Source organism: Mustelus asterias, chromosome 6 (genome assembly GCF_964213995.1).
Source record: "Mustelus asterias chromosome 6, sMusAst1.hap1.1, whole genome shotgun sequence".
In the NCBI taxonomy this organism is placed as follows: Eukaryota; Metazoa; Chordata; class Chondrichthyes; order Carcharhiniformes; family Triakidae; genus Mustelus; species Mustelus asterias.
Window position 1 is genome coordinate 45,528,501 of NC_135806.1, and position 24,804 is coordinate 45,553,304.

The 24,804-nt window shown below is 41.0% G+C and overlaps 1 protein-coding gene across 3 annotated transcripts in view; it reads right to left on the reverse strand.

Annotated features, from left to right (window-relative positions):
- The window catches only part of mllt3 (MLLT3 super elongation complex subunit), a 131,358-nt gene that overhangs the window by 49,408 nt on the left and 57,146 nt on the right, over positions 1 to 24,804 (reverse strand). For all 3 annotated transcript variants that reach the window (XM_078214279.1, XM_078214278.1, XM_078214277.1), the window contains exons 3-5: positions 22,851 to 22,933; positions 19,837 to 19,980; positions 10,819 to 11,397 (exon numbers count right to left, since the gene is read on the reverse strand). In XM_078214279.1, coding sequence (XP_078070405.1) covers positions 10,819 to 11,397; positions 19,837 to 19,980; positions 22,851 to 22,933 — 806 coding nt within the window. The remainder of the gene's footprint in view (positions 1 to 10,818; positions 11,398 to 19,836; positions 19,981 to 22,850; positions 22,934 to 24,804) is intronic.

A 24,804-nucleotide genomic window follows, 5' to 3' on the forward strand; every position in this document is an offset into this window, starting at 1 on the left:
GGATAAAATGAATTTTCAATTTTAAAGAACAATTCATAGTAACTTTGCTTATAAAATGCAGTTCAAGGTGTTCCTATTGAAGTGCAAGGTGCAACTAGAATTGAAAACACTCGACAAATTGCAGACTCTTTCAATCTTTGAACATCTGAGCCATAGCCACATACAATATAGAGAAGGATTTTTATAATATGCAGAAACCTATGTTTATAGTCCTCTGGTGGTTATAACATTCATCTTAAACAGTTTGTCGAAGTGTTCAATTGTGATACCAGAGTGGAGAAACCAGTGTTATATGAATATCAATCATGATGCTATGTAGGAAAAACCTGTGCAGTTCACTTCATCCACTCAAAGAAAACATAAGTGTGCACACACACATAAGAAATAAATTGTAGATAAACAAGTCAGTCATGAGGAATGAAAGGATTGGTAGAAGTAGAAAGGCATGAAGTTTAGATATTCAAATTCACATTAGAACAGACACAACATGAATAGGAAGGATAGAGACAGGTGGATGCATAAAACACACCACATAAAACAAATCTTCAAAATGTTGATGTTGCAAAAAAAGTTAATGAAATTACACAGTGGCCTGGACTCCCCGGCTCCCACCAAGTGGTTTTTGGGCAGTGGAGGTGCCTCACCATTGGTTGCCAGCAGGATCTTCCAGCCCTGCCGAAGATAATGGCAGGGGAGGAGCTGGAAAATCCCAGCCATTGAGTTTTATTAAATTAAGCACAAAGTTCAATTTTTAAAATGGGAAAACTGGTGCAACTTTTTTTTAAAAAGCCTTGCAGCAAACAAACCGGCTAATTACAAAAAATAATTTCAACTTGTCTAATCTAGGCTAGTGAAAGTTAGTCCGAGCTAAGTAGGGTAGTAACTGTTGCTCAGAAATAAAATGTACTCATGGCATTTTTATCTTGCTGCCACACCACCCCATTAACAGAGGACGCACAGTACTTCAACAAATACACAATATGTTTAAAATGCTGGTTACAGAAAGTACAGTAAGTCGTCTCACAACACCAGGTTAAAGTCCAACAGCTTTATTTGGTAGCACAACCCACAAGCTTTCAGAGCACTGCCCCTTCATCGGGTGAGTGGGAATTGTGTTCACAAACAGGGCATATATAGACACAAACTCAATTTACATGATAATGGTTGAAATGCGAGTCTTTACAGGTGATCAAGTCTTAAAGGTACAGACAATGTGAGTGGAGAGAAGGTTAAGCACAGGTTAAAGAGATGTGTATTGTCTCCAGCCAGGACAGTTAGTGAGATTTTGCAAGCCCAGGCAAGTCGTGGGGGTTACAGATAGTGTGACATGAACCCAAGATCCCAGTTGAGGCCATCCTCATGTGTGCGGAACTTGGCTGTCAGTTTCTGCTCGGCGATTCGACACACAACGACACATGACAACGCAGAATCAACACTCTTTAACCTGTGCTTAGCTCTCTCTCCACTCACATTGTCTGTACCTTTAAGACTTGATTACCTGTAAAGACTCGCATTCCAACCATTATCTTGTAAATTGAGTTACTATATATGCCTGGTTTGTGAACGGAACGGAACTCCTACTCACCTGATGAAGGGGCAATGCTCCAAAAGCTTGTGGCTTGTGCTACCAATAAACCTGTTGGACTTTAACCTGGTGTTGAGAGACTTCTTACTGTGCTTACCCCAGTCCAACACCAGCATCTCCACATCATGGCTACACAAAGTATACAGCAATTCCTGGACTCTTCCTATAGGTGACTTGAATATTTGACCTGGCCAAATAGCTTAGCTAACTGTGTTCCAGTAAGATGTTACAAAGCATTACTGACCAATGTAATGACCCATTATAAAACCTAATTATAAAAACATGAGCCTGGAGATTGCAGCCAGCAGCAAAGCAAGGACTTCTGTGACAGAGCTTGAAGACAACATCGCTGAGGCGACAACTTTACATTCTCTCGAGATGCAGTGGATTGCAACATTCATTGATGAGGATTTCCTTCACTGAACTGTCCAAGCAGCCAATCATCCAGGAAACAAAAAGCACCAAAATCAAATTACCTCTCCAAAAAATTTACATGGAGCAAAATAAAGATTGGGACATACAAATGGGGTGAAGGTAGGTGGTGAGAAAGATTTCAAAATTTAATATATTAAGCATAACGGAGACGCTTAACACCACAGATGTAAAATTATTTTTTCAGGGCCAGATAGTTGCTTAGTAACAATTATTACTCAGGTCGCTGTTAAAATTCTAGTTACTCCCGATGCAATAAACAAACTTTTTCTGGAGTTTCTGGCACATCAACTGATTTCACCAATTGCCAATTCTGGGACAAGGACTGACGACTTGTGGATGGAGCAGTGAGAAACAGACGGCAACTTCAGGAAATCTGTGCTATTCTGCCCTTTGCTAAACCCTGAAATTGTCGCCACTGTCAGAGAGGTAATGATGGCAAACACTGACGATGTGCTGTCAAAATCCCATAGAACTCCAGCTAGTAATGATCAGCCTGAAAACCCTTAAATGCATTAACTTAAATGCAAGGTACCAAGAACGTCTGAATAATTGTCAGTCCCCAAAGCCTTAGGTGGTTTAGCGGTGAAATTTAATGACCAGTTTTTCTTTTAATAACTATGTAGAAACCTCAGCAACTGTCTCTAGGTGCAATCAGAAATGTTTTGGTAATTTCTATAAATGCAGTGAAAACAGAAGCAAGTTCAGTTGGAATGATTTCTACAGTTGAACAACCCAGTGATATTTACTATCCATGAACAACAGGACCACTTGCATGAGTCACCAAAAGGCAGAATGGGTGACCAGTCAAGTTTCACATTGACAATGGTTCTGGAAACTGGCCATCCATCTCCCAGTCATTGGCTGTGAATGTAGAAGAGAATCCAGTAAGGGTTAGAGTAAGAGTAGCAGATGGAAGACAGAGGTAGAAGAAATTGAACAAAAGTTAGTTAAGATAAAAAGACAGCAGTTGTGCTGTTGAAAAATCCTACATTACATATGGAACTTGGTGCCCCAAAGCTGATACTTGAACACTTGGTTCTTATTTGCAGATAACTTTTGAAGTTAATAAAATTCATGAATAGGCTGAATTTTAAGACCACCTGTCAATATGGTCTAAAGGGACAAATACAGTCAAGAGAAATAAGATAATTGAAGCCTTTCCCATGGCACAGAGTCACACACTCATTTACAACTTAACTGTTGCATGATATTTCCAGTTGTTCAATCTCGAGACCAATTTGGCACGTTCACACCAACCACCACTAAACAAGTCTTCCCAGCTTTCAGATGCTGCATATCTGGATCTACATTCAAAATCATTTTCGCAGATGTTCTAACATATTACTATATTGAATTACCAAATACCATTGAAGATTAATGATTAAGCAAAGAATCATAAAGTTTCTTCATTTGACACAAATGCAACTGAAGTTTTTTTTAAAATACAAAAGCAAAATACAGCAGATGCTGGAATTTGAGAAGTTTGTTTTGTTCAGTAACAGATTTGAGAAATGTTATTTCTTAATATCTCCTCATATTTATTTTTCTTTGCCCTTTTTAGGTTCCCCTTACCACATTTTCAACCATGGGATAGAAAAAGACAGGCTTCAGTGTCAGAGGTGCGAAAAGTAGTCTAATTTGATTTTCCTTCCATTTAAGAAATAATTCAATGACTCCCCAGTGGCTCAGCTAAAAGACATTCATTCACCTTGATGAGAAGGGCAACATCCCTGGTAAATGTTTTTGCTTGTGCACAGCCTGTTCATTAGAATGTGTTCCCTTAAAATATTTTGCACAGGTTCTTAAAGGAGTCAACTTCGGAGCAGCCTGTACGGTGTCTTCCAGGTTGCTGTGCAGTCCTGCAGCTCACAAGGAACTGAGAGGTGGGGACTAAGTGGTGTCGGTGGGGGCAATGTGTGAAATGGTAGGTGAGCTCCACAAATCCATGGAGCAATGCAACAATTTTGGTGCACCTATTTTGGACAAGTGGAAAAACATGCATGTATAGAATTGAAACCTTAAACCACTTCAATGCATGGTTGCATCAAAAAAAACATTGAATACAAGGCGTCCAGTATTCAGTGCGAAATTGTAGAATATAATTTGCATAAATTTCAGTTTATTTTTCAAAAAAAAAATCAAGTTACTTTAGTTTTTAGCTTTCTCACTTGTGCAAATTTACATTTGGTAAACACATACTGTGCAAGTTCCAAGGAGCAAACACTTGAGGGTTAGCGATGCTACATCATATTTTCTCAAAATAAAACTTATACTCCTAATTTTTTTTTAAAACAGGAAATTTTAGAAATTGTTAGCATTTGGCAGACATTCAATTATATTTATACTTACCACACAAATGTGTAGCTTTTTTGTTTTCACAGCATGCATGAAAACGTTAATTTGTGGGATACAGCTTACTCATTTCAACACTACCTTCATTCACTACACTGAAAAAAGCAAACATTGACCTTCAGTTCAGGTTAGTACTCCTTAGGCCCACAAGCAGTTCTCTTCAAAATGCACTTATCTGCTGTGTCCTGTTACTCCTACCTTCCTTTTCAGTTACTGCATTCGGTGGGAAATGTGGTTGACTCTGAACTGCCCTCTGAAATGACCTGGCAAGCCATTCAGTTCAACAGTGACGAGGGATGGGCAATAAATGCTGGCCAGCCAGCGACGCCCATGTCCCATGAATGAATAAAAAACAAACATTTTCCAGTATTAAATTCAAATGGCCATCAGGATCTAAGGAAATTAGCCTTATTTAAAAATTACAGGCCACTGTCTCCACATCGAGTTACTCTGATGCCTCCAATAAACCCAAAGAAACAGAGACATTCGCAATGGGCTTTATACTGATTTTCAGATAATGAGAAAATCTGCTGCACCTTCATTCATCAACCTCTACCCAGTGTCCTGTGTAAAAGAGTAGAGAGTCAGGTTAGCCTCCTCCTTCCGGATCGGTATATTTGGAGGGGGGGGGGGGGGGGGGGGAGGAGAGGAGGGTGTGTGTGTGTGTGTGTGTGTGGGGCGGGGGTGGAAAATGAAACAGGGCAAGAATAAGGGAAATCAAATTCTCTTCCTTACCCACCTGAAACGGGTTTGGTTACTTTGGAGAGAGCAACAGAATTGATGTCGAATCATTGAATCCCTTCAGTGCAGAAGAGGCCATTCAGTCCATCATCAAGTCTGCACCGTCCCTCCAAAAAAAAAAAGAGCACCCTTCCTCACCCAAATCTGCCTAATCCCAAGCATTGATCATGGCCAATCCACCTAACCTGCACATCTTAAGACACTAAGGGAAATTTAGCATGGCCAATCTACCCGAGTCGAATATGACTTCTTGGGAGCAGGGGCTGCCTGTCCTGCTGAGTATTTCCAGCACTTGGTTTTTAATTTGTAGTTTCCAGCATCCACAAAATTTTGCTCTCCTGTTTGATTACTTTGTTCTATGTGCACAATGAGTATCTTCACTCCACAGCCTGGATTGACAATTCATTGTAATATGTGGGTAAGTACTTTGGTCAGCAAAAGAACACAATGTTCCTGAATTCAACTAAATGGAAATGTGCAGTCACTGAACAGATAAAATATTTCACCCACTGACTTTTATCTAGGCACCATGCCACTTTGGCGAATAACTTATTATAATAGACAGGGCTGCAAGGACTGGAGTTGCACAGTCCGTCAGACTGGAGAAAGTTCATCTATCCACAAGATATCAATATCCAACCTTTTATTCAGAAAGCGTGCAAGATCACATGCACCATGCTTCTTTAGATCATTTAATACTTTCTGGCTTTAGATTTGCCACTTGCAGAAAACGCAACTCAACTGGCAGTGCACCAAGTTCATACAACTCCCATAACGAGAATGAAGGCATGATATGTAGGCTGAGTTTTACCGAACAGAAGACAGAACATTTTTAGATTCTTCTCAAACATCAAAGTGGAATATCACATTAGCATGGTTTCAACTTCCTCCATCTGAAGCATGTCTTCTATTATCAATATTCAGATAAATCAACAATCACTTGCTTCTTCCCCCTCCTACCTTCTGCAAGTTTCTAGACATCCTGTTACTTCAGATGTAGGTTGATAAATTTAAGGTGGCAGACAACTCCCTGGGCAACAGGGTCCATATTTCAAAACTCGCAGCTTAATATGGAATAATGCAACGTTTAGCCTTAAAATGTAACAAAATTCAACAAAGGTCAAAAAACTGAAGGATGCAATGTTCAAAATACACTAGGGCCGAGGGGGTATCTGCCCTTGAAATACTCAGGAATATTCAACCGCAGGGGCAATCAGAGAATAGCGACCCCTCTACATGCAAGTGACACAACCTGGGGAGGTTCGACTCAGGCTGTTTCCATTCAACACAGAGAACAGTGGAGGAGCAGTAGGAAGAGGGTTGGCGGTATATCAGCCAGAGGTCTGAGAACTGGCAGTGAGAAAGGCTCCGAGGGAGCGATTGCTGGCCATGGGGCTGGCAGGTTGCCTGCTGGGCACTGGGGGAGAGAGTATGAGGGAAAGGCTGCCTGTCCGGCTGGGAGAAAGAAAACAAAAAAAGGGACTATGCTGTCATGATGTGGAGGCTCCACTTGCCAGAGGAAGAGTGGTTACAGAACACTTTCTCCATCTGCAGAAGTACTGAGTAGGTCTCAGCACTGCTGAGAAATGACAGGAAAATTCCACATCTCTTTACATTTCCATTGAGGACAAAGTCTCAATCGGTCAACTTCAACTGAAGTTGTGCATCATTCATGCAATGCCAGGTAAAGGTTTTGTTGGTCACGTTTGTCAAGAATGCATTGAATCTGCAAACTGAATAAGGACATTATGTAAAGCAGCCAGATAACATCTGAAGAAATAAAGTGATTCTATGGACATTGTATTATCTTCCTTTTTTCACCCCTTTCACATAATGAAATATCTGTATTTTTGTCAACCCAAAGTACTTTACAGTCAAAGAAATACTTTGGAAGTGTTGTAATGGAGGAAATGCAAGGAGCTAAATGGTCAATTAATTTAGGGGAGTCCAGGACGAGAGAGCATAATCTAAAAATTAGAACCAGATCTTTTAAGAGTGAGGTGGCAGAAGTTTAGAACTCTGTTCTGTAGACCTACTGATGCTAAATCAATACTCGATGAATTGTTAAATTTAAAGCTGAGATTGAGATCGGAGGTGCAGTAAATAGGGTAATAACTGCCTGGTTAAAATCCAGCTTTGTGAATATGTGATGAAAAGGCATTCGCTGTGAACTCACCAGTCCATGGAAGGCAAGCTGAGGCTGGTGCATGCAGTGTGTCAGTTATTTTGAGAAAAATGTTTGTTGCTAGCTTATGCCTGCTGTTTTCCTGTGCCAGTTTAAATACCATGGCGTTTTAGAAATTAATTATTTCCTTGTGTATGGCAGCTTTAGTTTAATGGGAGTGGGGTGGTGAGATGAATGACAGAATTCAGAACAATCACCCAATCGCAACATTGTTACAATGCAAGGAGCTGACCATTTGGCCCATTGCAGATATTGTTGGATTTTTAAAATTCTGCTTCTGTGAGAGTCTAAATATCCCTTACATCAACACAAATACAGGTGGTAATGTTAGTATGTGATTGGATCACCTAATTAAAGTTGGTAATGCACAAAATCTAAAAAGTGGAAACTTGAGTCACATGCAATTTTCTTCAGGCTCAGGTGATGCCAGAAGCCTGTATCTGGCCAGGATAATAAAAATTTAAAGTTTATTTATTAGTGTCACAAGTGGGCTTATATTAACACTGCAATGAAGTTGCTGTGAAAATCCCCTAGTCGCCACACTCCGGCGCCTGTTCGGTTATGATTGGGAGGAAAATGTAACTGGTTTGATTAGTAAGTTTGCGGATGACACAAAAGTTGGTGGATTTGCGGATAGCGATGAGGACCGTCAGAGGCTACAGCAGGATATGGATCAGTTGGAGGCTTGGGCGGAGAGATGGCAGACGGAGTTTAATCCGGACAAATGTGAAGTAATGCATTTTGGAATGTCTAATACAGATGGGACATAGTAAATGGCAGAACCCTTATGAGTATTGTTAGGCAGAGGGATACACTGAAAGTGGCAACGCAGGTGGAGAAGTTGGCATGCTTGCCTTCATCAGCCGGAGCATTGAGTTTAAAAACTGGCAAGTCATGTACAGCTTTATAGAACCTTAATTAGACTGCACTTGGAATATAGTGTTCAATTCTGGTCGCCACACTACCAGAAGGATGTGGAGGCTTTGGAGAGGGTGCCTGGTGTGGAGGGCATTAGCTATGAGGAGAGGTTGGAGAAACTTGGTTTGTTCTCACTGGAACGACGGAGGTTGAGGGGCGACCTGATAGAAGTCTACAAGATTATGAGAGGCATGGGCAGAGTGGATAGTCAGAAGCTTTTTCCCAGGATGAAAGAGTCAATTACTAGGGGGCATAGGTTTAAGGTGCGAGGGGCAAGGTTTAAGGGAGATGTACGAGGCAAGTTTTTTTTTTTACATGGAGGTGATGGGTGCCTGGAACTCGCTGCCGGGGGAGGTAGTGGAAGCAGATACAATAGTGACTTTTAAGGGGCATCTTGACAAATACATGAATAGGATGGGAAGAGAGAGGCATGGTCCTCAGAAGGGCAAGGGGTTTTAGTTCAGTCAGGCAGCATGGTCGGTGCAGGCCTGGAGGGCCAAAGGGCCTTCCTGTAATTTTTTTAAAGTTCTTTATACGGCACAAAAAGGGTGTATACTGGTTGATTAGCAAGTGTACTCCGATTGGTAGGGGTGTTGCCACGGAGAATGCACTAGTTAATTGATGATTGACAGTTACCTGCCATCCTTTGTTTAAATTCAAACCAGGTAGGTTGACTGTAAATCGTCAAGGCATTGTCCTGGGGAATGAACCAGGGATGTTGTCCACATAGATTTCAGTAACAGCAAGTAGTCTCACAACACCAGGTTAAAGTCCACAGGTTTATTTGGTAGCATGAGCTTTCAGAGTGCTGCCCCTTCATCAGGCGAGTGCCTATTGGCACTCACCTGATGAAGGGGCAATGCTCCGAAAGCTCGTGCTACCAAATAAACCTGTTGGACTTTAACCTGGTATTGAGAGACTACTTACTGTGCCTATCCTTGTCCAATGCCGACAACTCCACATCATAGATTTCAGTAAGGCATTTGACAAGGTCTTATGGCTGCCTGGTCAGAAAAGTGAGATCTCATGGGACACAGGGAAAGAAGCAGATTGGATCCAAAATTTGGCTCACTGACAGGAAACAAGGGTAATGGTCGATGGATTTTTTGCTGCGAATGGAAAAGTTTCCAGTCATGTTCCACAGGACTCAAGTGTTGGGATCCTTGCTATTTGTTATGTACATTGACGATTTAGACAAATGTGGGTGACATGATTGACAAATTTACAAAAAAATGGCCGTGCAGTTGATAGTCAAGAGGGTAACTGTCATCCCCAGAATGCTATCAATGGTTTAGTTGAGTGGAAAGAGAAGAGGAGGCAAATAGAATTTAATCTGGGAAAAAAAAGAGCTAATGCATTTGGAGAGGGCAAACAAAGCAAGGGAATACGCAATATACGGGAAGATATTGAGAGGGGTTGAGGAAGTGAGACCCTGGAGTGCATGTCCACAGGTCCTTGAAGTTGGCAGGACAGGTAGACAAGGTGGTCAAGAAAGCATATTGAATGCTTTCCTTTATTGGGCGTGATAGTCACTACAAAAGCAGGGGATTTTGAGAGTCTTTGGCACTCTCTTCCCCAGATAACTGTGGAGGCAGGGTCATTGAATATTTTTAAGGCAGAGGTAGATATCCTTTATTAACAAGAGAGTCAAAGTTATCAGGGTAGGTGGAAAAGTGGAGTTGAGGCCACGATCAGATCAGCCATGATCTAACTAAATGGCAGAACAGGCTTGAGGGGTTGAATGGCCTACTCCTGTATGCTATACGTATGTTTGTAAAAGTTATTATGGGTGAAACCTAACCTTTTCTCACACGTGGATTGATCTGTACATCTTCAGTATTTTTATTTCACAGCAAAAAAGGTGGCTTATTTCTCATTTAGCCATGGGACAAACAATCACCAATTTGGTCGAGAATGTGAGCAACTAAATGTTTTCGCCAGTTTATGCAGCACCATCAAAATCCCAGCAGCTCATCAGCAAATTTTGCATTAGAGGACAATGACCCATGTCATGGCCTTACGCACACACGGTGGGTAGGGAAAAAGAAGAAATTACGCTGCTTGTTACCTGTAGTGAACGTGGACACAAATAATATCCAATTTTTTAAAAAAACTTTCCGGAATTCAAAATTTGCCAAATAATCTTTCTGCATTTCTTTGAAGATTACACATATTTCATTGCAAGGTAATAAACTTCAATTTAGAGAATGAAAGCTAAACTTTGTGAACATTTTGAATAGGATGAGGCAAGGAAGAAAAAGAGGCTGCAACTTAACACCTTGTAGGAGTTAGGATCATTCACACAAATTTCATTTTCCTTCTCCTCCCATAAACTTTAAAGGAGTTGGATTAACAAAGATTTTAGAATGGTCAGAGTTTAGAGATGCATCAGTTTGTACAAGCATCTCATCTTAATGAAATTGCAATGCCCTTTAAACGTTATTGTCACTGTCTCAAAACAGCTGGGATTTCATGGAATGAAATTTCCTAATTTACCATTTTAATAGACAGAATCTCTACCTTATAATGTACAATTGGAAAAAGACACCCCTCCCACACCCCAGCACCATTGCTCAAATTACATTTTAGTACTTCTACTCACCTCCGATTTAGAAGACATATCATCTAATGCAGAGTCATTTGGATCTACAATGTCTTCAAATGGTGGTAAACTAGGCTTCTTTTTCTCTGTCACCTCGCTCTCCATTTTGATCTTTCCTGCCTTAGCATGCGATTTGTCCTTCATTTGTTTCTTTTCAGAAGGAGAAGCACTGGAAATGCTTTTAAACAATAATTCAGAGCTGCTTCTCTTTTTTTTCTTAGCTACAAGTTCATCAGAGTCAGTATTCGGAGGCCTCTTAGTCGGAGCCTTAACATCCTGTTGGACGCCTCCAGTCCCACTTACTACATTGTTTTCCAATGATTTTGGCTCTTTTGACATTGGTTTTGGTTCCTTAAATGCCGTCTTAGGAACAGTTTTCTCATCTTTTAGTGGCTTGTTTTCTTTGGGTTTCTTTGAGAACTCTTTGGAAGTTTTACTGTGTTCCCTGGAAGGTTCTTTGAAGGCACTTTTGTGCTCTTTTGAGTCTTTAGATGGTTTGTCCTTGTGCTCTTTCATGGATTTGTGGGGCTTGGAGGAGAAGCTGTTACTGTTGTTAGTGCTGCTGCTCTTATTTGGGTCCTAGAAGATGGGTGGGAAAAAAAAAGGGAAAAAGAAAAGGCCTTATAAATCCAAATATCAAGTACTTCAATGCAACTGTGCTAAGTTACAGAACTGTAGCAGGAAAGTTACAATCTAGATGCACTGGCACTGATGAGGAAAACTGCATCATATCTCAAGCTTCTTCTGGAACATATGCATATAATATATGGATGATAGGACAGAAACAAGATCATAGATCACTATTTGAGGCAAAAAGCAATTGTTCACACTTACTGTCAAGTGTTGCACACATATAATAGTCACTCAGGAAAGGTAATGAAGGATGCATAGAATTGTGTCTGTAGAATTGCACCCCATGAGATGTGTCTTCAGCAGGTGTACAGAGGAATTTAACAGGAGAAAAAAACCTCATTGATTTAGTCAATTTTCCAGCATTCTTAACAATTCCCATTCAGGTATTCCACCTTTCAGACTTAAAAGTGACATTAATGGAATTGTGACAAGTAACACTGCTGAAGTGCACCAGCTGAATTGTGATTTTGTCCAAAGGTTGATCATATGGACAAGCAGGAAAAGAATGGGAAAATGATTCCTGCTTCAATTCAAAGTTTGCTCCTTTTTATGCCTGCTGTATGTGAAGAGAGCTCAACATCTAATTAGATCAACACCAACTTGCAGTTTTTATTAAAACATTTAGAAATAAAATGGTGTTGCTGTAACTGATTGGATGCTAGACCTCCTAATACCCTTCTCATAAAAAACGCAAGCAAAATTCACATCTGTTCAAAAATTTCTAGTTTCCCAGAAACACCATACCATCACCCTGCCGCAAATTCTAAAGCTTCTAAATCTGAAAAGTATTCTCTGGTAATAAACCACCAGACTTCAGACCACACACACACAAGAAAATCCAGTTGTACAGGGCTAGTATTTCTGGTAAGACTCAAACACTAATTACAATGTCGTGTTAATGGATTTTTAAAATTGATATTGAAACTAGAGTACCAAAATATATTTTTAAAATATTTAAGAAAATAATTTGATTGCATGTTTTTTAATAACTTTCTATCACTTCAAACCCTTGGTTTCTGAAAAGGCTTGACTTTTGAAGGAGGGAAAAATGTTCTCCATTTCACTGGTTTTCCGAACATCAATGATATTGTCGCATAAATGCTGAGTTGAGGGGCACACGACATGAATAAATTACAAAATATTTGCCAAAATCTTTAATTTTTTTCACAAACGAAAGATCTCAGAATCCCTTCAGTGCAGAAAGTGGCCATTTGGCCCATCAAGTCTGCATTGACTCTCCAACAGAGTAGGAGAGACTGGACCCACCTCGCCATATCTTCGAAGACCCTCACATTTATCATGGTCAGTCCACCGAACCTACATTTCTTAGGACACCAAGAGGCAATTTAGTGTGGCCAATCCTGCTAACCTGTACATCTTTGGGCTGTGGGAGGAAACCCTCACACAGACACAGGAAGAATGTGCAAACTCCACATAAATAGTTATCCAAGGCCGAAATATAACTCGGGTCCCTGGCACGGAGGAGCTTGCTGGCTTTATGCGGTGGGAACTTACGGCACAGCCCCGCCATGGGTTTCCCAGCAGCATGGAGTGTGTTCAATGTGAAATCCCACTAACAATGGCGGGACCACAAGATTCCACTACCAGTGAGCAGTGCACCGCCTCCTGCTGCCACGAAGAGGGAGAAAAATCCCACCCAATAAGCACCATTTTAATAAAAATTACATTTAAATGAAAAAACTGTTCAAAGTATTGTGGAAAAGATGCACAAACAGTCTAGCAGTCTTCCTAGACCAAGTTTATTTCCATTCCCTAGACTCCTGTACTCAGAAATTATGGGTGGGATTTTCGTGGAAATTGGCAAAGGCTGATGATGGACAGGAAAAGCAGAACTGAACCCATTGCTTTTCCCACATGGTTTCAACACCATATCGCTAGTGGAAAAAGCACCACAAGGCCACCTCAGCAACACTTTCTAGGTTGCCGGGAAGTGATGACTGCCAAGAAGTTGCCCCCAAGTTTACAGATGCTCCTCAGAGAGAGACTCTTGGTTGCAGTTGAGGCTCAAGGTGATGTCCTCTACCTGTGCACAGGAAGAAACCCAGCCAGTAAGATCAAACCCAGTATGGGACGAGGTGGCAGTGGTCGTCGGTGCTAATACCATGCAGAAAAGGACAGGCATCCAGTGCAGGAAGAGGATGAATGATCCCCTCTGTTCTGCCAGGCTAAGTCACCCTTCCCATCACTCTCAACTTTCACATTCATCACACATCCACAGAGATCTCACTCTGTGCCAGCTAAAGGGACACCACCACTTGCTCTCCCACACACATCTTCATCTCTTGTGCGGGTCATGTTCTTGTCATTTCACTACTCCTAATCACCATCCACACATGCCAGACCTCCTCACCATCTGCCCTGGCACACATCCTGCTTATATGCTCTCCACCTGTATTTATGCAATAAAGGTTGGCTCACCATAAGTGGGAGATTCCAGATAGGTGGGGGGATGCCTGAGCTTCCATGGTGCAGGCTGGGATCCATCAGTGCCAATGCCGGAAGATGGAGAGGCTTCTCAAGCTCACTGCCATTCTACTCCAAGGAGGAGTCAGGGGCCCGTGAGCATCCAAAAGGAAGGAAGAGAAGTTGATGCATAGTCCAGGGCTTTCCACCCAGGAGACTTTTGTGACCAGCCCATCTGACCCCCTCTTCCTGTGACCAAATCAGCTCCAGTCCCACAGGCCAAGGAGCGTGGCACCACGGCTGCTCCCTGAAAGCAAGTCAGGGCCTTCAGAGGAGGAAGACAAAGGTCATCACAAACAGGCTGCCTCCACCTCCATTGTGAATGTTGGGAATACACCAAGATGTTGGGTTAGAAAGGTTAAGTTGCACAGCATGGGCACAGGTATCAAGCACTTGTAAATAAACACTCACTAATTGCACCCTTTCTATGGCTCCTTGTTCTAATGAGCTGTGTTCCTCTAGTACCGATCTGCTAACTGTGTTCCTGCACCAGTAAAGTGCAGGGCCCTCAGACCAGGGCTGCCACTATGTGCTTTGTGCAAGGTTTCCAGCACATTGGGTGTCATCCCTTCAGTGACTAAACATATCAGCCATGCTTGCTCCTCGTAAGGAAAGAGGATGTCTCCCACAACTTAAAGGAACTAACATTACTGACAATGAGTGGTCTCTGCACCCGAGAGCTGTGGTTGGCCCCTCTATCCCATATACTTCCACCTCTAGTAACACAAACTCAAAAAGTTATAGCTCACGAAGGATGACAACAGATCAGGAAAGGTGAAACTTTCCCCACTGCATTGCCAGTGCAGGGTAACTGCTGCATCCCCATGACAGGAACTGTATCACAGAGGGTGTGCGCTGCCATCAGTCAAATGGGACAGCAATGCTCACAGAAGCCATGTGACGGTAATGGGATGTCCTCACTGATCTGCACATCACCCTCCATGAAACTAGTGGCGATGAGCGCATCCCGAGCTCGTCTGGACATCGCCATTGTCTCATGGCCAACATCCTCTCTCTCCAGAACCTGAATGTTGTTCCCTTTGACGTTCTCATCGGAGGAAACATATCGCTCTTCCCTCTCTTCCTCGGGCAGCACCTCTCTGCCAGGTTGTACAGGGCCCAGCAAATGACTCTGATGTGTGACAGCCTCTGCGGATTGTATTGCAGGGCTTGACCAGATCAGGCACCAGAACCTCATCTACAGCATCCCAATGATCCTTTCCACCAAAGTCAAGTTGCAGCACGAACCTCACTGTACCTTGTCTCAGCTGTGTTCTGTGGCCTCCACACAAGCGTCATCAGCCACCTCCTCAGTGGGTAGTCCTTGTCCCCGAGGAGCCAACCCTGCAGCCCTCTGTGGATCCTGAAGCGTCGTGCACATTCCCTGGAAATCGATCACACACCCCTGCAGGATGCATTTGATGTTGCTGTAGGCCAATTGAACATTCAGCAAATGGAAGTCCTTGCGGTTCACATGATTCACTACTTGATGTCCTAACGATCTGAGCTCCATGTGAGTGTAGTCAATGCCACCCTGCACCTGGGGAAAGCCAAAGATTTATGCAAAGCACATCACTCTTGTATCCTGGCTTGCCTGATGTCAGTTGAAATGGTCAAAGTTGTGTACCCTCACGAGGATTGCATCCATCACCTCCTAGATGTACTTTGTGCCGAGGCTCACAAAATCCCACAGTGGCCACCCTGCAAAGAGCCAATGGCATAAAAATTGTAACTTCTGTGACACTGGCAGTGGATGCCTTCCAAGTCCTCATGGCATCAAACACTGCAGAAGGTGGCAGATGCGACCAAACAGTTCCCCAGATATACGCAAGTCTTTGGCGACACTGGTTCAGACTTCTGCAGGCATTATTGGTGCCATCTGTACACTCTGAGACTAGTGGGATGCTAGAGAGTGACAACTCTCTGGTGTTCATCCTCTGCGTGCACAACAGGACCCTGTCACACCTTCCCCCTCACGGTTCTGCACCTGGGAGCCAGGCATCTCCATTGACATCTTCACCTCTTCTACCTATGAATGAGAAGAATGATAGCGAGTTCACCACGCTCCATGTTTTGTACGCTCTGCTCACCGCAGCATGAAGGAGAGAGACTTAATGGTTAGCTTCCGTCTCCAAAGGACCATACTTTACCCATTCATTGTCTGAAGCTGCCTCTCAAAGACCACTGACTGATGTCCTGGCCACCACATTGATATCCAATCCTTTATACATATGCTGGTTGGACAAGAACCTACACAACATGACTGAATGAATGGCCACGGCTTTGGCCTCACTACTGCATCCTGAGCTCTCATCTCAAGTGCAAGCATTTTCCCAAGCTTCACTCCAAGGCCTCAACCTAGCCCATGGTGGGGGTGGAGTTTAAATTGTCTGATTAAGGGAATGTATTTGCTTTCCCAGTTTCTAATGGTGCAGGCACACTATGGCAGTCAATGAGTGTGCCAAGAGTTAACTGCTGAGTAGCAATAAGTGGCACTCGCACACATAAGTGGTGCTTGATTGGGCATAATTGCCTGAGTAGTTAAGACTCCAGGCATATCAACTGAGTTGCAGTTGAACGGTCAAGTCTAAAGGGCTTTCATCTCATCGGACTGAAGAAAAGTAGCATGATTGGAAGTTGAACAGTCGCCTTACCAAGTGATATTTGTACAGAAAATATTTGGCAAGAAAGCATTAGCTTGCGTTAGTACCTTTAACTTGACTCTGAAAAAGGAACATGCTAAATGCTGCAAATATCATGAGGTTTATATCTTGATTACTGAAAAACAGTTACCATTTATTGTCTACTGTTTAATTTCATCAGTGGCACCTCCCACTTCAACCAGATGGGATACAATGCAACAATTTCTCACTGATCATCTGCCATCCACTCCTCACTTGAATCTGAAACACTGAGGATTTCCCGCTCTGTGGGAGTATATGTAATTCCTATATTCAAGTACTACCGAGGAACCAGTTGTGGCTTTCGGAATGAATTTTAAAGAAATAGCTTGAACCTAGGTAGTGCCTTCAATGACCCCTTCGCAAAACCCTTCAGAGTAAATGAAATACATTTTGTAGTGTAGGCATCATTGTGGAAATGCGGCAGATAATTTGTACATAGCCAGACTAATAGAACCACTGACACCCACTTAATCAGTTTAGATCCATCTATCTCTTCCGAGCCACTCACCATCCTGACTTGGAAATATATTGCTGTTCCTTCATGGTCATTGGGTCAAAATCCTGGAACTCGCTCCCTAAAAGAACTGTGGGTGCACTTACACCACAAGAACCGCAGCAGTTCAAGCGGCAGCTCATCACCAGCTTCAAGGGCAATTAGAAATGGGGAATAAGTGCTGGTCAAACCAGCCTTGCCCACATCCAACAAATGAAGTACATCAAGATTAAACTTATGTTGGTGTTGCTATCTGTTAAATTACTGAATGCTGTAGACAAATTGATCAATGTCCTTAGTAGCACTGTGACTATACTGTGCCTTTAAAAATGTATTTTAATCATGTTTCTCAGCAGGGTGCTTTGTTGGCACCATGTTGTCTGTAGCCAGTGTTCTTTATTATTACTGAAGCAGTATAATTGATATGTTGATTTAATCTGAAGTAACACAGTGTTCTGTCGTTTTAACGTTTCCTTGGGATTGCTGAATAGAGCTCGATTTGGGGGTGATTGGCAAGTCAGGTCATATGGCTAGGGACAGCTACTTGTCATAGAGCATTTCAGTTTTCATTTTGTTTTCAGAAACAGCTTGAAGCTGAGAGAAGCAGCAGGTTTTCTCCCCCTTCCCCCTGGAGTTAGAGTTTTTGCTGTTAAGTGTTGCTGTGTTGGAAGTTGCCAGAGACTGGGTTTACCTCTGAGGTTTTGCTGGTTGGAGGATATATCCTTCTTTGAAGATGGCTGTCAGATTCGCTGTCCAGCAGTGTTAAAAAGCTGAAAATCCAGCATCACGTGAGCACACTTGTTTGTGTGTCAATTCTGAAGAAGGGTCTATGGAATATTGCTTTACATTGGAACAACAGAGATAGCTAGCGGTTGGGAGTTATACTGCGTCATGTTTAAGTGTTGTCATTGGTAAAAGTTATGCTAATTCTTTTTGTTTTGTTCTGTGTTCTTTAATTAACTTTGTTTGATAAAAAGCTTCCTAGTGGATCACTTGAATCATACCAGTGAGACACCTTATACTCACCAATGCAAGAATCAAATTTAAAACTTAGGGTCCAGGTTAACTTCACCCAATACCTTGGAGTTTCTGGCTTGGGTCCTAACACTATGTTATACTGCTTCCACTTTGGACTGTGGAGTTCATGAAAGATGTTGAGAAATTGAAGTTTAATTTCAGGGCTCCTTTTGCCAATTGGAACCCAAGTAATGCTATTCAGTAGTTTCATGACTGTTTTAACCTGGGCCATCAGCTTAGCTCAGGTGGTAGGGACTCACAGCTGTCAGAAGATTGTGTTCAATATCCAGGACACAAATTTAGCTTGACGCTTCATTGCAATACTACAAGTATACTGCTATTAGCTTTTCCTGACATATTTAAATCAAAATTCATCTGCTTGTTCAAATGATTAAGATCTCATGGTACTTTTTCTGTACAACATATGGCAGTTCATTCAAAGCCCTGGCAAACATTCATTCCTCAACCAACATCCTTAAAATCAAATTAACTGATCTATCACATTCTTGTTTCAGGGACATAATGGAGCAAAAAGTGACTGCCATATTTTATCTACAAAAAACAGAAACTTTGAAAGTTAGTGTGAAGCTCTTTGGGATGTCTTAGGAAGATTTTTTTTTTTAAAAGGTGTGAAATAATTTAAGCTCATTTGTTTGATAATTTGAGTATTAGTTAAAAGTAGCACCAATTTACTCATGAGCAAAAATTTCAACTCAGTTCGAGCTACCAAAACTAAGAGCACATGTACAGAATGAGCAAGGGCCATTCAACACTCTACTACAGACTAAATACAAATCATTTTGTGCTCCACTGAGCTGCATTCAAATAGGGCAGGTTGTTGCAGTAGCATGGCACCTAATGCAGTCTGCTGATAGAGCTTGGCCCAGCATCCTTCAGCTCCAAACGTTTTACCCATGAAGTTGCTGGAACTGCTAACAGCAAAACAAGGGAAACAGACTATGGACTTGAGTGGACGTGGTAACTAACAGGGTATCTCCTTGACCCCTATGATTGATGATTGGGGGGATAGGAAGACTAAAGAGAAGGGCAAATTCAATTTTAATTGAAAGTACAGAAAGAGTAGTTTTGATGATGCAATGAACATTCAATTATTCTGCTACTTTACAATCTCATTCATTTTCAAGCTTCTTGAGGATAATGGGGAACAACAAAAGATGTGCATATGCAGTACTACAAAGATGTGCATGTTTAGTGGATTAGCCATGGTAAATGTGCGTGGTTACAGCGATAGGGCTGGGGTTTGTCCTGGATAAGATGCTCTTTTGGAGAGTTGGTGCAGACAAAATGGGCCTAATGGCCTCTTTCTACACTTTAGGGATTCCATGGATTCTTACGGTCCGTGAACTCTATTAGTGAAGCGTGAAAGCATGGCTAAGAATTCAAAGCAATACACAAGTACATGACTAATTTTTCATATGCATCAGCTCCTTGGTCTTTTTGAAAACACATGTTGTTTTGCCTTTTGTTCTAGCAATTAACCATCTTCCAAAGTTGACTTTTGGATCGCCTGGTAATTATCTACCCACACATCTTCAAACAATGATTCCTTATGAAGACAAGCCCATTTTATTGGTTTGTAAATTGTCCATTCATACCTTTTCAGTGAAAGGCAACTGTACATGTTCATTTATCATTACTGCTATAGCTTTCTAAACTCCAATATTTCAAATGAAAACAAAAACATACCCCTCCTGCTTTCAGCAATTTTCGACGGAATTCTTCAGTTGGATTGTTGAAGGTGAGTTTTTCGCATCGTAGGTGATTTACAGGTGGATGTCCCTCAAGGTGCAGGAATAAGTCATAATCAAAGCGTACCTTCTTGGGCTCTTCCTAAGACAAGATGTAAAACTCAACATTAGTTTTGAAAAAGTAATATCAGCGGACAACTTTTGGCTTCAAGAGGGTTACATTTGAGACTTTTTTCAACAACAATACCGCAATTGGTCAAAATGGTCACTCAGATGGGTCAAACTATAAAAGGGTTTTTAAAAAATATCCAAAACTTGACAGTCAGGAGATTTATGCTGTTCATGGCTGTAGTATTATTTAAATCACTACATCCCAGGTAATCAGGGTATTGCAAAGAGAAAAACTAGTTGATAAGTCAATACATAAAAACATGAATGAAGCAATATCCTGAGCCATAGTTTTACTCGTGGGACAATGGGGCATGAGCATAATGCTGAAATGCTAAATCTCAAGTCTTTTAGACCATGTTGTCCTTAGCCTTTTGCAGTGTTCCAATGGAGCACAAGGAACAGCACCTCACCTTTTGATTAGGCACTTTATAGTCTTCTGAACTTGATGTAGAGTTCCAACAATTTCAGACCTTAACTTCTAGCCCTATTTGGTTTCTTTTTTCTTTCGTGGTTTTACTTGTCTTTTTCCTTTAAAACTTTGAGAGAGCAGTTGTCTCTCTTTCCTCCCTTCCCCCCCCCCCCCCACCCCCGTTCTACCTGCTTAAAACCCATTACATTTCCCTCTGATGAAAGGTCATTAACCTGATACATTATCTCTTCTCTCTCCACAGATGCTGGCAGACTTGAGTTTTTTTTCCAGCTTTTAGCCAATAATGCTATTCTAAAAGGATCATAACAGGCAGGAGGGAAACTACTAGTGAATGCATGCTTTTCTGACTGGAGATCAGCAAAGACATCTCTCAAAAATCAGTATGGCTACTTTTCTTTATATAAATGAACTGGAACTTGGGCATAGGGAGTATAATTGTGAAGTCTGCAGATAATACAAAACCTAGCAACATAATTAATAAATAACATGTTCACAAGCTTCAGTGGGACACAGACTGGTGAAAGGGGCAAACATGTAGCAGATGCAATTTAATGTGCCCAAATGTGAAGTGATACACTTTGGAAGAAACAACACAAAGGCACATGAAACAACATGTAAACACTGCTATTTTGAGTGGGAGGACTGATTTCATTAATCTTCGAAAGGTAGCGAAGCAAGTTGATATGGTAGTTACAAGTATGGGATACTTAGTTTTGTAAGTAGGGATAACAAATAAAAAGCAACCTTTCTAAACTTTTGCAAATCTTTGATTTTCACAGTAACTTCATTGCAGTGTTAATGTAAGCCTAGTTATGACACTAATAAATAAGCTTTAAAAACTTAGATGGAGTATTATGTATAATTCTAGGTACCACACCAGTGTAAGGATATCAAAAGCCCCAGAAAGGTTACAGGGAAGACTCATCAGGATGATATCAGTGATCAGGGACTTCAGATATGTGGAGAGACTGCAGAAGCTAGGATTGTTCTCCTCAATACAGAAGGTAAAGGGGACATTCAGAGGTATTCAAAATATAGGCGTTTTGACAGGGCAATTAGGGAGAAAGAGGGTAACTGGAGGGCATAGATATAAAGTAACCAGCAAACCAAAAACTAAAGAACAAGGGGATATTCGAATTCTGCTCCTCCTTCCCCCCCCGCCACTCAAATTGCATTATCTTGAAAGGGTAATGAGAATCAGATTCCACAGCAATTTTCATAAGACAATTGGTCATGTAATTGAAGAGGGCTAATTTGCCAAGTTATGGGAAAAAGAGCTGGCAGAGGCTTAAGTACTCTCCCTTTGTGCTGCGAGATATAGAAATGGAAATGAATAATTAGAGAAAACAGAAAAATTCTGCTAACTTGAGCCAGAGGGTAATTACTATCTAAGCTTTGTTTTACCAGGCTATTTTATTGAAGTGTATCTCCCAGAAAGTTAGTTGTGCATTACCACATTTTGGAGAAGTGGGGTGGCTAATGGTGGAAAAAGAAAGTACTTTGCAATTAAAATAAATAGCCTGTTCCAAAGCCCTCCACAGGCTTTTTCCTCCTTTAAATGAGCAATCTTCATATTTGGCCAGTCATTTATATTGCTTTTGCTGTATTAAAAATTTAGACCAGTAACAATTGACAAATCCACTGCTGTCATCCCCAATCCTTTTGTTAGCACTTGCAGATGTTCTGGTCTGCTAACCAAATCCTGAGCTGAACTACCACAGCAACAAGACTCCTGGCTCCATTAGAAACCCGAACAATAATGTCTAACAGCTACATAATGAAAGTATATTCAGCCATTAATTATTCACTGCAATGAGTCAGATTTCAAAACAATTAAATTATTTGATCATTTTTGTTTTTCTATTCCCCACCACAAACATTGCCTTGAAATCTGCCGCAACTTAAAGACAGCAACAACCACAGCAATGTTATAGAACAAAGTGAAAGTGCTGAATATGTCACAAATATTATTATATTACTAAAAGAAGCACTATTAATGCATGCTTTATTCATTTGTAAATATGGTGCAATAGCTATTTGCCAGACATTCCACTGTGTTAAATAACTGTTTAGAAGTCTTTTCTTTCCTCCCCTAACCACTGGGGGCTCATTCCCCTTAAGACTCTTTTGCCGAGCATCAGACTGAATGTGTTCAACCAATTCTGGTCAGGGTGAACGAGAGGGTTAAATTCTGTTACCAGTTAAAAACTTAAAATGTTATGCAAATCATATTTGGGTTAAGGTTACTTTGAAAATTTGAACTGTCGACCCATCTCAGCAGACAACTAACTTTCACAACCCCTGCTGCAGAGCACACTTTAAAAAAAAAAGCAGTGGTAAACTTCATCCCGCTTTCATTCCAACTGCAGGCTAAGAGTGCACACTAAAATTCCACGTATTAACTTCTTTACCTTGTTTTTGAAATACACTTCAATCGGCATTATAAAACCAGCGTATCCTGACTCCTCCACTTTGTATGGTGGATCCTTGCACACTGCACTCAAAAAAGAAAGAGATTACGAAATAGTTCAGAATAGAAAATACTCACCCAGAGGTATAAGTAATAACCTGCAATAGAGTGGAATTTTAAGTAAAATAATCTACTGAGGTGGTACCAAAACATTGAAAATAACTTTTCCCAAAACACAAGTCATGCCCACAGCAAAAATGACTCAAAATATAGAAGATAGAAATGTGAAAATTGGACCCAAATTGTTTTTCTAGGTTCCTAACATCAGCAAGTTTAATACAAAAGGCAAGTTCAAATGCCCCATTTTTCCTTGTGAACGACTACAATAATATCCAACATTTGGGAAGAAGAGAATAGATCAAGTAGGATATTTTGAAATGCTGCGTCAAGCCTCAGAAACTGGAACTTACAACAAAACATATAGAACTTCTCCTTTTAACTAGAGTATGGCAAAGAGAAGCTAATTCATAAATAAACAATTACAAGTCTAGAATCTTAATGTAATAAGAAAGTTCCCCTTCATTCACCAAGTGTAAAATTCTCAATACATAGGATTGTTATCTCTTGAAGGAAAATAGATGTTGTATATTTAAAAAAACTTACTGCCGGATTGTATCCAAAGGCAGCGGCATAATAGACTTGATTTACTGACTTGTATTACATTTGTTTCAGTTTACAATGTAAAGTTGATGAATTATTGGCTGGACTTGGGTACAGAGATTTATAGATTAGAAACCGAAAAACAACTTAACCTGATGATAAAATTCCTCAGCAAAATCAATTACATGCTTTCAGAATTAAACTATACTGCTTAAAGTTACAGAAAACAGGCATTTGGAATAAAATTAAATCAAAATACTTGAATTATACCGCATTTCAGCAACATCTGTGAAAAGTTAACATTTGATAAAAGGTGCTCAAAATCATGAATGGTTTTGATAGAATAAATAAGGAGAAACTGTTTCCAGTGGCAGAGGGGTCAGTTATCAGAGGACACAGATAGATAAAAGTATCAGGGACGAGGTGAGGAAATATTTGTGTTGAAAAAACCCCCCACTAAGTTGTGGTGATCTGGAATGCTGCAAGGATGGAAGGAGATTCAATAGCAATCTTCAGAAGGGAATTGGGTAAATACTTGTGGGAAACAAATCACAGGACTATAGCAAACAAACAAAGGGAGTGAGACTAAGTGTGTAGCTCTACCAAAGAGCTGACAGAGGCGCAGTGGACTGAATGGCTTCCTTCAACGGTGTATCATTTTGTGAACATCAATGACGATTTTCTGCATTTATTTCAAATTTCAAGGATTGCAAAAATAATAATGAGTCAACATTAGGAATGTTGGCTGCTGGCTGATCGCCTCATCGAACTGGTAGACCTACTGGGACAATGTTTACATGAATTTGTAAAATTGGCCCCAAAGTTGTGTTTCCTACACGACAACACTGACAATATTGCAGAAGTACTTTATTCTTTGCAAAGCACTTGAGCCGTTGAGTTGTGAAGGGTGTTATAAAAATTGAAGTTAGTGGGATTGAAAGTTAGAGCTACCACCCACTCATCACCATTCAGGGACATTACTACTACGCACATCTTAATTGTGGTTTTGGCCTTTACAGGAGGCAGTTCAGCACAGCAATGGTTTAGAGTTGTACAACGTGCTGTTCACTGAGATAGAAATAAAACATATTGCTGGAGGCCAGAAATAATTTTGTCAAGATTTCAGACTGAGAAATGCATGGCATCACCTATATTTTTAGGTGCACATTTATTTGGCACCTGTCTCCATTAGTTTCATTGCTTTTTTTACTCTCCAAATCTAACTCCACTATTTCTTTCCATCATGGACTGAAATGATTTTATTCTATGGATAGCTTTCATGTCAGTTTCCTTTC